This window comes from Sceloporus occidentalis, unplaced genomic scaffold (genome assembly GCF_023333645.1).
Source record: "Sceloporus occidentalis isolate IW3139 unplaced genomic scaffold, rSceOcc1.0.p SCAF_27, whole genome shotgun sequence".
In the NCBI taxonomy this organism is placed as follows: domain Eukaryota; kingdom Metazoa; phylum Chordata; class Lepidosauria; order Squamata; family Phrynosomatidae; genus Sceloporus; species Sceloporus occidentalis.
The window spans coordinates 10,616,206-10,629,856 of NW_028317007.1; the positions used below are offsets into that span (position 1 = coordinate 10,616,206).

At 39.0% G+C, this 13,651-nt stretch overlaps 1 protein-coding gene across 1 annotated transcript in view; it reads right to left on the reverse strand.

Moving 5' to 3' along the window:
• Positions 1 to 1,059: 1,059 nt before the first annotated feature.
• Positions 1,060 to 13,651, reverse strand: part of LOC149299929 (DNA excision repair protein ERCC-5 homolog) — a 35,159-nt gene continuing 22,567 nt past the window's right edge. The window contains exons 12-24 of the mRNA XM_089485868.1: positions 13,076 to 13,194; positions 12,028 to 12,123; positions 10,967 to 11,027; positions 10,616 to 10,759; positions 8,703 to 8,910; positions 6,927 to 8,078; positions 6,512 to 6,762; positions 5,869 to 5,988; positions 4,264 to 4,477; positions 3,843 to 3,987; positions 2,467 to 2,667; positions 1,918 to 2,002; positions 1,060 to 1,593 (exon numbers count right to left, since the gene is read on the reverse strand). Coding sequence (XP_089341994.1) covers positions 1,060 to 1,593; positions 1,918 to 2,002; positions 2,467 to 2,667; positions 3,843 to 3,987; positions 4,264 to 4,477; positions 5,869 to 5,988; positions 6,512 to 6,762; positions 6,927 to 8,078; positions 8,703 to 8,910; positions 10,616 to 10,759; positions 10,967 to 11,027; positions 12,028 to 12,123; positions 13,076 to 13,194 — 3,330 coding nt within the window. The remainder of the gene's footprint in view (positions 1,594 to 1,917; positions 2,003 to 2,466; positions 2,668 to 3,842; positions 3,988 to 4,263; positions 4,478 to 5,868; positions 5,989 to 6,511; positions 6,763 to 6,926; positions 8,079 to 8,702; positions 8,911 to 10,615; positions 10,760 to 10,966; positions 11,028 to 12,027; positions 12,124 to 13,075; positions 13,195 to 13,651) is intronic.

Here is a 13,651-nt window from a genome sequence, read left to right on the forward strand (position 1 = left end):
TCTCATCTTATTATATTTACCCATTGCTAATCCATTCATTAACCAAGCATTTAGGGGCTGCCACCTAAAATCCAGTGGCTGAAAAATACGCTAGTTTTATATGCCCTGGAGAAGCTTAACTGTGGCACCAGTACAAATACCAAAAGCTGGTCAATACCAGCTATAAGGAAGATTGAGCTGGTTTCTCTTTCGGAACACAAGCTGGGTTGTTCATGGAAGGAACCACAGGATATAGGCAGTGCGATGCAGCTACTGCAGTGTCTGTGATGATGTCATAAGCTCAGAGAGCGGAGATCAGTGCAGTGATGGGTTGAGTAGAGTGAGATGGAGTCTGCAGGTGACTGATGGAAGCTCAGAGGTTTCCAAAAACGCTTATGTGTGGCACTGGAGGGGAGGATATGAAACTAGTAAATTCCTGATGGTGGACAGAATATGTGACACATCTTTATACAATAAGCGGTCTAGTAGTGTAGGGTTGTAATTTCAAACAAAAAAGTTAACAGCAGATAAGAACTATTTGGCCGATCCAGTCTGCCCACTTTTTTCCTGATGTAAAGACTCTGACCTTAAACAGCCCTTGGTCTTGTCTTAGATTCATGATAGCTTTACACTACCCTATGCATGTTTATATTCCCTCATTGCATTAGCTTCTTCCACTTCTGATGAGAAGCTGTTCCATTTATCTGCCACCCTCTCTGTAAAGTAAAAACTTACATTACATCTAACCCACTTGGATACCCTAACCCTGAAGAAAACTAAGTTAAGAGATTGTTTCCCGAAGTTCATGCTACTACATGGCAGATGATAATTATAAGGCCTCAGAGACATACACATTTAGCTAGCTATATACTTGCTTGCAATGCAAAAAGCATAGATATTTTGTGCTCTACAGATATTAAACGACATGAAACTATTGTGTTACGTTCTTGGGACTGCAAAATATAAAAACCAAGGACAAATATCTTTATAATCAGTACTTGATTTCATTATGCAAAGAATATAATAGTTATAAAGGCAAAATAATTTACATAGTCGTGTAAGTTCATTTAAAGTTATTCATCACTTCTTTCTTCCTTTCAAAGCTTTTGTTTTTCTTTTCCCCTTCCCCTGAAATACAGGTCTAGCAGTTACTAAGACCGTGTTCTCATCTTCGTCACTCGAGCTGCTGCTTCTGCTTTTCTTGGCCTCTTTTTGATGGAGGACCTTTCGATCCCCACCACTTTTAACAATTTTCGGGCTGGTATGTTGTGAATCGCTGTCCGATTCCTCTGCAGAGTGGAAAGCACTTATACCACCTCCAACAAATCCCCCTTGGGAGCTTATTGGATCCGATTTCTCTTGTAACTGTTTTGTAGATCTTTTCCTCTTCGCGGATTGGGCTTTGGAATTGTCTGTATGCGATTTCTGACTTTTTGTAGCCTTTTCTATAGCAAATTCCTTCTCCATTAATTGAGTTGCATCTTCCACCTCCAACGCATCTCCTTCTTCTTCCTTTCTTTTCAAGCATGTAACTGCCCTGCGTAATCTCTGGCTCTTTAAAGCCTGCGCCTCGTGTTGTTCCACTCGAAAAAAAGTGTCTATTCGAAGCTGAGTCTTAAACAAAACAACAACAAAAATACACCAACAATTTAACTGCAGCCACAAGTAAATGGTCATTTTAAAAAATACAATTTTGACAAATTTAAAGCACCATTCAACCAGAAAAATTATTATTATAAAACACTATTTAATCACCATCTTAGTACCTCGCAAGGAGGTTTGAAGGTTAACAAATGAGGGGATATTTACGGGACTAAATGGATTGCACAAATAACCTAGGCCATATATATCTTATATATCCTTTAAAACAAAGAAGTATCCCACTTGATAACCTAAAACATCTAAAAAGGGAAGATTAATGAGAAATGTTAAGTTTACCTTTTGTGAATTTAATTGTTTCAGTACTGGGAGCAGAACTTCGTCGGTCTTTGATCGATACCAGCCAAAACGACTCTCACAGAATGTGAATTTTTGTTAAGAAAGCACTTATTTACACAACAAAAACAGCGCAGGTTATACAGCCTGCTGAAGTATTATGTACTCGGTTAAAGAGGACCTTCTACTAATTGTTTTCAATTTTAAAAAGTCTTACTTTTTAAATGTTACCCCTTTGTATGTGTTCTAGCTCTGTTATCTTATCCCAATCTACAAGGCACTGACTCAGAAAGGATTTAACTGAACAAGCGAGACTTCTTTAGCATGTAGTTCCTTTATAATGTATATATGGTTTAATTCTTCACTTACAGCTGTTTAGAGAATAAACCCCTATACTAGCAGTTAGTTTTTTAAGTTAGAAGTGTGACAGAACTTTAGGACCACATGCGATCTGTCAACATAAAGCTTCCTATGCCAATATGTTTATTGAACCTAAAAATCCAAGGCAGGTTATTGTTCTTATGAAAAGTATATCATATGCAAAAAGGATATTCTCGGATTTGCTCCAGGTCTGGCCTTCCCCATGAAAAAGCTCCCTGGGAATCATCCACCGTAGGGCGCAGATATGCCTCGGCTACAGCTTTATCTGGAAAGCAGGGATGTAACACCAGGTCTCTCAGTTTCTTTTTTACTTTGGTATCATGTGGATTAGGTCGGATTTTTTTGTGTTTCTGGGCTTCTGTCCACCACTCCCTGAAACAAAATCATCATAAGAAGTAATTAGGAAGTAATTATAGTTTGTTACACAAGTATGTTAACCTCAAGACATTGAACTATTACCAATAACGTTAAAATAAAGAAATTAAAAAGGATAATCCGAATAATCGATGCCATATTTTTCCAGGTACGTCCATTGGGGCAGGATTTCTGTTTCTACTTACATCAACATATAACCAAAAATAATAAATACGAACTTGGCCCTGCATAGTAAAATCTGACATTACACAAATTCCAGGAAAAAGATTTGAATAGGGTCCTGCAAGCTTTTCTGATACAGAATACGAATCGTCAATGATCCTACTGCTGGATTTGATGATTTTATTCAGTCCAAAACTTAAGATTGGCAGGGCTATAGAATAAAAAGTTAATAGCCAACTTGGTTGTAATGTACAATTAACTCACCTACATTAGCTTAAGGTTTTCAGGATGTGAAAGAGACATGGTTGCAGACAAGGGGCATAACAATCATGGTCACAGGTGTCTACTCTAGGAGCCCTGGCAACCCCTTGTCCCCTCCTATAAAGCCACTAGGTTTGAAAAGATAGGATGACCTTTACTCTCTCCCTGCATGCCGTGTCTGACTGATCCAGCGCGCAAGTAGAGACATCACAGCCACTACGTGTATGCTGGAGGTGTCTGCACACAGGATGGAGGAAGAGATACACACCACTCCTGCAGGTAAGTGGTGTGGGGGCAGGGGGACAGGCAGGCTGTTTGGGGGCAAAGATGGCACAGGCAGGCTGCCTGGGGGCACTGATAAGCTGTTTGGGGGCAAAAATGGCACCAGACACGCTGTTTGGGGGGAAAGATGGCACTGTGGGAGATACTGCTTGGTGAAGTGGTGGAGGCCCAAGGCAATTTTCGCTCTGGGGCCCTGTTTCTAATTACACCCCTTGGTTGCAGATAAGTCTCTTTAAAAATCAGAGACAAATAAAGATCCCCACAGTTATAACTGTTAAAAACGCCTAAAAACTTCTGTACACATAATATATCCGGGTACATGACATAAATGGAAGTAGAGGGAAATGGCTAGGAAAAATTAATTCCCCAAGAGAAAATTAAATTACAGAAATGCATTTCCTTAATTTGGTTATTTTATGAGCTGGGGAACAAAACAGGAAGCATCTAACACATGGAAGATAACTCACTTGAATTTTACGAGAGACTCCAGGCCTTGTCCAGGGAATTCATTGAGAATTTCCATAGCAGATACATAACCAACAGACGGGATGCCTTCTGTGTAATCACTTCCCATCAGATAGGCTAAATTTATTAACCTTGAGCGGTCTAATCCTGCAAGGTGGTTTTCAAGACAAGGAAGCCACAGGTTACACCACCAATGAAAGGAGAATCATCTCTGCTTGTGTTTCAAGCATGTATGCTATCGATTTATAAGGACAATTGCAGGGGAAGAAAAAAACAAGACCAACAAAATGCTACAGACAACAATATAAGAAAACTTTTACAACGCATACAGAAAATACAATGCATTTATAAAATATATTACAAATTATATATATATATAGACTCATATTGAGGCTAAATGACAATTGGAGGAATCTTCCTTACCCAGCTGATTCTGAATGTCTGAAAACTGATAATGCATCACATATTTGTTTTGAGTGAAAAAATTCTTATACACATGACGCGCGCCAAACAGCCATATATCACTGTCATCTGTGATCGTCCCAGAGCTTTGATCCGTCAGATCCAGGATGGCACACTGAGCTTCTGCCTCCATAGGGGCCACAATGAATGGGATGCCAAAGAGACGCAGAAGCTCCTAAAACAACAGGGGGAAACATCATAAAGGAACACAGTAACACTTTGTGCAAATAAGTCATTTAAAGGATGGAATTGGCTCTAAATGATCTTTACTAATCATGTGGCTGCTTCCTCTCTGGAAATGCAGCAAGGTCTTAGTTTATGGTCCAGCTTCTTTCATGGCTCAGATATTGTCAAGAGTACAATATGTCGTCTACTGCATTAAAGCGGAAATATATTCTTTAACCCCTTAAGAACAAAGTTTTTTTTTTCTTCTTTGTGCCCTTTGTGACCGAGGCGGTTTTAACATTTTTGCGGCGCTTGTGTTTAGTTGTCATTTTCTTCTCTCTCATTTACTTTACCCACACACACATTATATATTGTTTTTGGTTTTCAGGACAATAAAGTCTTTTTTCAGATTTTGATCATATCTAATTTAATTTAAAAAAAAAATTAAAAAAACACTTATTTGAAAAATATTTGACTCATTTTGGACACCTCTGAACCAATTTAATTTAACCCATCAAACCATACATTTCTGAAAAACAAACACCCATGAGTATTTAAAATGCTAGTATTATTTTATATATATATTATATTTATTTATTTGTTTTTTACATTGTGTTGGAACCCTTATGGTAACATCACTAGAGAATGATTTTTGCACGTTACCACTTCATTTTATTCCTTACTTTTTATTACTAATCACATTGCGATTAGTAAGCTGGGGTCCATTGACTTGCATTGTTGAATGCAGTGCCTGCGAGGGATCCTCTTGGGAACTTCTTTCACGTTTATTTTTTAATAGGCACCACTATCTTGCGAGAGGCAAAATCTCTCCCTATGGTGCTTGTCGCTCTCCGGAGCGATCACAGTGCAGGACGGGTTGGGTTTCTGATGTCGCTGAAAGCTTCGCTATTGAGGCATTTTAGAAACACCGGTTCAGCAGCATATTCTATAAAGTGAACGTTGACGCATCGGGGTGGGATCACACGGGGTCCCTGGAGCAGATTTCGTTGTTGCTGAATGTGTCGACATCGAGGCATTAAAGCAACATTGTTTGAAGCGAGAAGCGCTTACTAAGCTCATTTAATGCCATCGGTCGTTAAAGTGTTAAAATTACTCTGTAACTTTACCTAACTCTAAGCCTATCTTTTGTTTGCCAATAACTCCAGATATCCTTCCTTGATGCCATTATAAAGATGGAGGTGTGCAAATAAATCTATTGCCACATTAAAAATAACCAGACAATAACTGCAAAATTACACAACGTGGGTCCTCTACACCTTGCATATTGGTTATTGTCTGCATAACCCAATGTACAGGGCGGGGTGAAATTATCACTTATTCTATTCTCTTTTGTACAAACCACAATGTTATTTATGCCCGAAATATACAGAAAGTGCCAACCTGGCTTTCTAAGCACATCTGGCCTGTAACCGTTGCAGCCACCCGCTCCTGCTGCTGCCTCTGGGCCTGGAGTGAGGTCTGCTCGACAAACAGATTGTTCTCAAGTGACTCGAGTTCCTCCTGCCGAAACAGAGCAATACAAATACAAGACATGTATAAGTAAAAAGTATAGGGCTAAGATACGGGTACAACTACCCGAAACGAGCAGTCATTTACAGACTTGGGTGTGACTGATTATTTGCTTTAAAGCCAAAACCATTTTCATTATATGATCAGCCTTTTTGTCTCCCTAAGTTGGAAGGACAAGTGCATTCTACAAAACCATCTATGTTACATTGTTGTTATGGATTTTGAAGGCTAAGGGTATCGTCCTGGTGCCCAAATTTATGGACACAAGAGTGTAATTTCTAGATTCACATGGGTAGCCAAATTACATGTATTCAAACACCAATTTCATAAAATCAAGGTCAATCAAGTATTGTCGGAGGTCGGGTTTCTGAACCTCTAAGCTAAACAGCTATCATCATCTTTAACTAAGGAGTAGTTATGCATCATTCAGTGAAAGATTACAAGAGAACGTGCCATCCCTTTTGTTGAATGGTGACCATGAGATTTAAAACAAACAAAAAAAAAACGTTATTACCATGCTAATATCTTGCCATTCATTCACAGCAACTACTTTATCATCATCAGAGACTTTCTCTTGTGGCTCCTCTGTATTGTCAGCCATGAAAGAATTTCCCAAATTGCTGTCAGAGCCACGTGTGTTACTGGTAGAACTTGGTTCTGGAACGGATGGTTTGGTTGATGTTTCTTGTCCATCATTTAGTATTTTAATCTCAGCAAGCTGTGAATCGCTGTCACCCGCATCACTGTTCACATCAATAAAGCTACCTGATTTAAAGGGAAAAAAGTAAATTTCCTTCATAAAAATGAGAGACTATGTTGCAAGCAATACATTTATTCCAAAACACTTACTCAGTGTGGAATGACATCTTTCTTTCCATATATTTTGAACGATGTTACGATCAGAAGAAAAGCATCATGAAGCATCTTACCATCAGAATCTGATTCGGCTTCCTTATTTCTTACAGATTCCTCTTCGCCAACCTCTATACTTTCTGGAGTCATAGGAAAGTACATGGCGTCTGGGTTATTACTGCCGACTGGCTCCATACTCTGAGCATTATCTTCTTTAGGTTCCGTGGATGCGTCTGAAGACTTGAAAGACTCTGTCGTTGACTTTGGGTGCATGTCGCCTTTAATTATTTCAGGTTCGAGGTAAGTGGTGTTATCCACTACCAATGCATTAGCGACAGAGGGACGAGGAGGTGCTGATGATTCTACAGTTCGTTCCGGTTTACTGTCTTTTACCACAACAGGAGGATTATCACTAGAGTTCTGTGTACTGATCTCTATTTTATCAGGTATTCCTACGGAAGGATCTACATTTGTTACAATAATTTCTGGTTTATTGGTTTCTAGCACCAAAGGAGTCATTAGGGTAGTTTCCGGTTTAGCGTCCACTAAACGGCCCATGGAAGAAGATGAAACAGATTTATCCTGGTCGGAAAATAGATTCCTTTTAATTCTCTGCTGATTCAGATCCATGTTAACTACTTGCAGTTTATTCTGGTCAACTAATAGTTCTTCTTTCTTTGAAGCAGGGGCAAGCTTTAAATTATTTTCAGTACTTTTCAAGCACTGTGTGGGACTGGGTGAAAATTCTGTATTTTGTAAAGGGGCAGTAATAGCCAGATCATCATTCTCTTCTTCAGAACTGCTGATAATTAGTGTCTTTGCCTTGGACCGCACTTCCGTTTCACTTTCATCTCTAATCTCAACTGCTTGGCTTTTAGAACTTGTGTTTGGTTCCTCTTCAGCAAGTGCTTGCCGAATGGCTCGCATGGTTCTAGGTGACACATTGCCCTCTATTTCCCCAACAGACCTAGATGGCATATTGTAGCTATCAACCTCTCCCTTTCCCAACTCTTCTTCAGAGCTGTTCTCCATCATTGCTTCTTGTATAGCAAAAAGTGTTCTTGGTGAAGGTGGTGCTTCTGCTTCTGCCTGAATGTCTTTGTTATTCCTAGGTTTACGAGCAGATGCTAACTTTAAATCAAGATATGTTTTGGGAGCAGTATCTAAGTGAGCAGAAGAAACTGCCTTAACGGTAGAATCTTCTTTCTTTTCTTCCTTTGCCTGGATTCCTAAGGAATAATAAAATCATAAAGTTACAACGATGCTCTGATTTTACTAAACATCAAATTATCTATAGGAAAATGTTACACTTGACATTTGCAGAGGATTTCCCCCAGGTTACAACTCACAAGCTTTCATCAATCTATCTGGGGTCCGAGGATGGAAGCGATCGTGGCGAACCTCACTCTATGTTATAGGGGGGCAGAAATGGCTTTTTTTTTTTTTTTTTTTAAAGCAAAACTAAATTGGGTATATTGCCAGGATTCAGTGACACACTAAATAACTGGAATCCTTTATTGTCTAAATGACTAAAACCTACCACAAACTAAAAAAAAAGCACCTTTTTCAGGTATAACTGAATCACAGCATCCATAATCCTTTTAACATTACATACATCCCCATGTCTATCGTGCATTGAACATAACATACAATTTTAATCACAAACACTGAAAAACCACCGATACATTCCATAAAACTTACAAAATACTCAAAAAATTGTTTTTTTGAGACTCATATTTTATATTCAAGGAGCATCAGTGGACTTGCAGGTAAAGCAAAGAAGGAAAAACCTACATATTTTTTGTTTCGCTGGGGTGGCTCGTGAAGAGCAGGTGTTATCTGTCTAATTATACCTTTAATTAGAATGTAATGAGACGTGTCCTCCGAGACCAGCCGCCGCGTTTCCACCTCTCTCATAAATCCCCCTTCCGTCTCTATCTGAGCGCGGACCTCCCCGCTGTACTGCTGGCTCATCTCTTCTCGAACGTTCTGAATGCACCTGTTTAAGTTGTTCTTTTTCAGCAGACCTCTTAGCTGATACCGCGAGAAATCGTTGGAATTCTTCAAGAGAATATATTGATATCAGTCATCAGAAAATGATGGGGAAAAAACTGCAGGCTGCCAAAGACTACAAATAAATATGATTTCTGATGAAGGCATTATGACATTGGGCAGAGTTGGCCCCGTTCCCAAGGTTTGTGGTTTTGTCTTGAAAAGTGTGTCCTTAGGTTGTTTAGTCTCCTAGGAACAATCTGTGGCGACATACAATCTGTTATTCTGTGCAAAAAGTATTTAAGACCAGTGATATACGTTTTATTCTCTTTTGTGCGTTTTCACCCGTCACTTTCTACGCAGTGCAGAAAAGAGAAGAGGCGTTCATCCTATTATACGTGTAACTTAAACTGCATATGCCCTTTAGTGCACATTATAGCTGAGCGGTCCCATTAAATTTGCGTGATGCCCCCCTTGCAAATGCAGGGAAGGAATCTATAGAATCCTCAGGCCCCGGGGGGGGGGGGGTTGGGTGTCAGGGAGCTGTATGTGGTTACATCCCCAAATGCAATAATACATATTATAAGATCGCGCACTGAAGAGTCATCTCTCAGCATCCGGCACCTAAGCCATTGCATCCTCTATTACAGTGCTTAGAAGCCGCTAACACTAAGAAACACCGTTTCATCAGAGCGCTAAGTTCAATTTTGCAAAGGAAAAGCCCCAGGACCTGGTGTTTATACAGTACCATCAGATTCGGCAATGCTGTGCGGTGAAGAACCGTGAAAAAGGTGAATACAACTGCACCAGAGTAAAAACTGGCAGCAGGTACGTTATAAGCACAAATGGCGACATCTGCTGTCTATCTCATATATAAAGCCAACAAATAAAAACCATTCAGATAGAAAAAAAATGCAACTTGTGCCATCAAAAACATGTAATTCTGTGAACCGATACCTGATGTTAATTTAAAAAAAAAAAAAAAACTGCATTTACAGTTAATAGAGTTAGACTCTAGTGGCCTACTGGCCTTCCTCTCTCGACCTTAACATCTCCTTAGCGCTACCATTACCTCTACCACGCGTGCCTCCAGGACGTCTCCCGAGATACACCTGTCCTATAGAACTCTTAGCAAACCAGAAGGAAACAAAAAACTATTCCTACCTCCAATATCCGGTAATCATAACCTTCTGGCAGATTCATGTTTTGTACAATTCTTGTAGTAATTTCACCAGCCACTAGTCAACTATGCAATATTTGGAAAGCTCAGAAGGGAACTGCTCTTCCTCCTTATCCTTAGCTAAAGAGAACACGTCATCTCAAACCGCATCTCACATTCAGCTACGTCTATGACCAAGCAGTCCTGAATCCCAAACTATCGTAACTCTATACATTGACTAAGCTGTCATTTAAATAAAAAATCTGTGTTTTATGCTTAAACTATTACGTATATATTTAAGCAGCATAATCGCAACTCTTTTTAAGGAGGCCTTGCCAAATTTCACCCAGGTAGAATCTATGATGGACACAACCATGTAGTCATGTGACGGTTTGAATACTTGGGTTAATAGGAAAGAATGGTTGAGATGCCGAAGTCCAGCTGTGCTTCCACACCTTCTTTATTAAGGGCTTGTAGCCTTTGGTATAAAATAGAAATCACTGCTCTGACATCTCCATGAACAGAGGATGTCCACACTGACATTTCTGGATAGTGGCTGACATTTGTTGATTGGGGAAAACATCTAAGATACATTTTTTTAAAGATTTCTTTTACCTCTGGCATTGCCTCAAGCAAAGTCCGTCTTCGCTTTGTGAACTCTTTCATGTCATTCAGGATTTCATGCTTTACTTCCGGAGGCAGGCTTTTGAAGTCTTCAGATTCAATGTCCACAGAATGAGGGTTTGCAAAAAATTCTTCCTATACATTAAAAAAAAGTCATTGAAAAATAATGACGGAAAGGAGATAAAGATACATATATTACATATAAGGCTATACATGATGCTATTCTGCCGTTATATCTGGAGGTTGACAGTATTATTATTATTTTCCCAGGAAAGAACAGGGGTTTACAAAGTAGAAAATGTATAAATTACTATGAAAATCCAAGCGAATGGATATTGTTACCTGCAGGATCTGTTTCTGAGTCATTCGTTCCTCCCATTCTCTCTCTTCTTCCTCTTCAGAGCTAAGAGATATGGGCACACAGAACACTTATGTTATAAGGATAGGAAAAGAAACAGCTGTACCACCATGAATAAAAAAGGACGGCAGCTTAGGTCCTTAAGACACCGCTATTAAAAAAAAAAAAAAAAAAGTTTCAGAAAAAAATCCAAACAGGTTTTTTTGCACATGCCAGTAAAGCAGATTTGGTGTTCAATAGCTCATTTCACATGGATTATCCAAGACACTAGCGGTCCTCATAGCAAATTATGTTTACTGGGCATGTTTAAATCATAAAACTATTGAAACTGCAGAAAAAAAAAAAAAGTATGATGACACAAATTAATTGGTGCCAAATAATGGATGACAGATTGATTTCTGAAGATCTGAATAAAGCTATAGTATTTTATAAAGCTGCCAGACCACTTACCGATAGATGCCTACTAGATTTTGTTGTCTTATAGCAACTATAGTGATAAGTAGGTATGGATGGACTGGCCATGGCAAATCATGAGGCAGGTCCCTGGGGGCCAACTCGCCCTGCAGGAGCCAGATTAGCTGAATACAGAGGGCCCTTGCGTAGCTTGCATAGCTCTTCTAACATGCCGATAGTTGGAACTTTGCACAGATTGAGCGATTAGACCACCGATACAACTTTGTAAAGGACTCCTTAATCCTAGAAGTCTGATTGCATTTTAGACATTGTTTTAACACACAAGTAAAGGGACGCTGTAATGATGGTTCTTACACTTAAATTCTATGGCTAGATCCTTACATTCCTTAATCCGCACAACTCCATATTGCCCTGAATATCAGCTTCTTTTTCGTGGGGACTTCTGATTTTGAGGCTTCTAATCAGACCAAGCCTAAAGTAAACAGGATTTCTTTGAGAGAGTGTTGGGGTTATATTCAGTTTAATACCGAATGACAAACTCCTACAAAATGGATAAAAACTAAACATAATAACAAACAGACATGCCATTGCCTCCAATACTACTACAGTATAGTAAGAGTGTCATAATTACCTATTTTTATCTTTCACCTCTAGTGGAGGCAAAGCATATATGTCATCCTCTTCTTTTCTCCGAACCTGAGAGAGGCTAGGATATTCTTCCTCCTTGCTTTAAGGAAAAATGTAAATAAACATATTTATCAGCACTTTTTAACATAGAAGTGTCCAATTCCAGTCCATGAGGGCTGCATATATGCACTGAGGTTTCAAGATAGTACTGGGTCGCAGTTCATCGATACACAACGTTAACACACATAAAAATGTATATTCTTGTTTAAATAATTATGATTTATTTTAAATACTCTATATTTGTCTCAATACAAGCCAAAACCTAGGAAACTACATGCATTTGTTTAAATCATTGTTTCCACTGGGGAAATATTATAAAGTTATCGCTATACCCAGTTGTAGCACATAAAAGAGTTTTGCGTGCATTGTTTTAGCGCCAGCCGCTAAAGAGATCATAGATCTACAGATTAAAAATAAAAGCTATATCCTTTTTAAATTTAGATAACATGCATGATTACCCAAGTACAACTATCAATATACATGATGACATTCAGTAGCAATTCTGCAAGCAGATGCAGAGAATGGCTAAATGTAACATAGTGAATATCTGAAAGAATGTGATAAGGATACATCGTTAAGTGCTCACACTTGCATAGGGTTCTGTAAAGAGTTAGCGATGTCATTTACTGAAGACTAGAATCCCCTTAAAAAATAAAAAATAGCATTTTATTGGTCGTTGGCCAACCAGATACATGCTCAGTAACACTTTGAATATATTCAGTATTCGCCACATTTCGGGAACTCCAACCATTCCAGATAAACCCCGTAAGGGAACTTTCCCTTCCTTCTTCCGTTACCTATTTTAGGTTATTTGAACTCACTTTCTAAAACGTTCCTGGGGTTCATTGGTGGCATTACCATGATGAAGTGAAGATACAGTATATAGAACAGATATTTTCTATAAGAATAAATACTGAGGATGATCTGGAGGTTACTGTCCCTTACAGATCTTTATTGTCTGAACTTCTGGACCTCGATTCATCTACCTTTACCTGCTTCCTTCTGTCAACGCAGCTTTAATGGCTTGTCTTTTCAGAAAGGTTCTCAGCAATTTGTCGCTCGTTTTTTTAGCTTCATTGGCTGCCGTTTCCTTCTTCTGCCGTCTCTTCGCCTGGAGAGAAAGGGCATTTGGAGAAGTCATTATGCACCAGCTGCTCTACCCATGTTGGGAAGCTAATTTGCTTTGAGGCTTGTTTTTCTTATAGCAAACAGATTGACAAGCAAAACGTGTTATTCAAAATGGTAAATGGCTTGCAGGATAACAATGATCAGGAAGGACTAAGAGGACTTTGCTTGGAGAAAAGAAGAGCCAGCATAGAAATGTTTTAATGCTTAAAGGGGTTTAACAAAGTACAGGAGGGACGTTTATTTCAAATCCAAAAGGAGAGGGTCAAAGGTTTAGATGTAATGTAAGGAAGTTTTACTTTACCAACAGAGTGGTAGAGGCTAATAGAGTAAGGGCATTTAAACACGCATGGGATAAGCATAAAGCTACCCTGAATCGAAGGTAAGATCTGAGCTTTACATCAAGAAAATTGGGCAGAATGGTCCTTATCCACCTTCAAAAA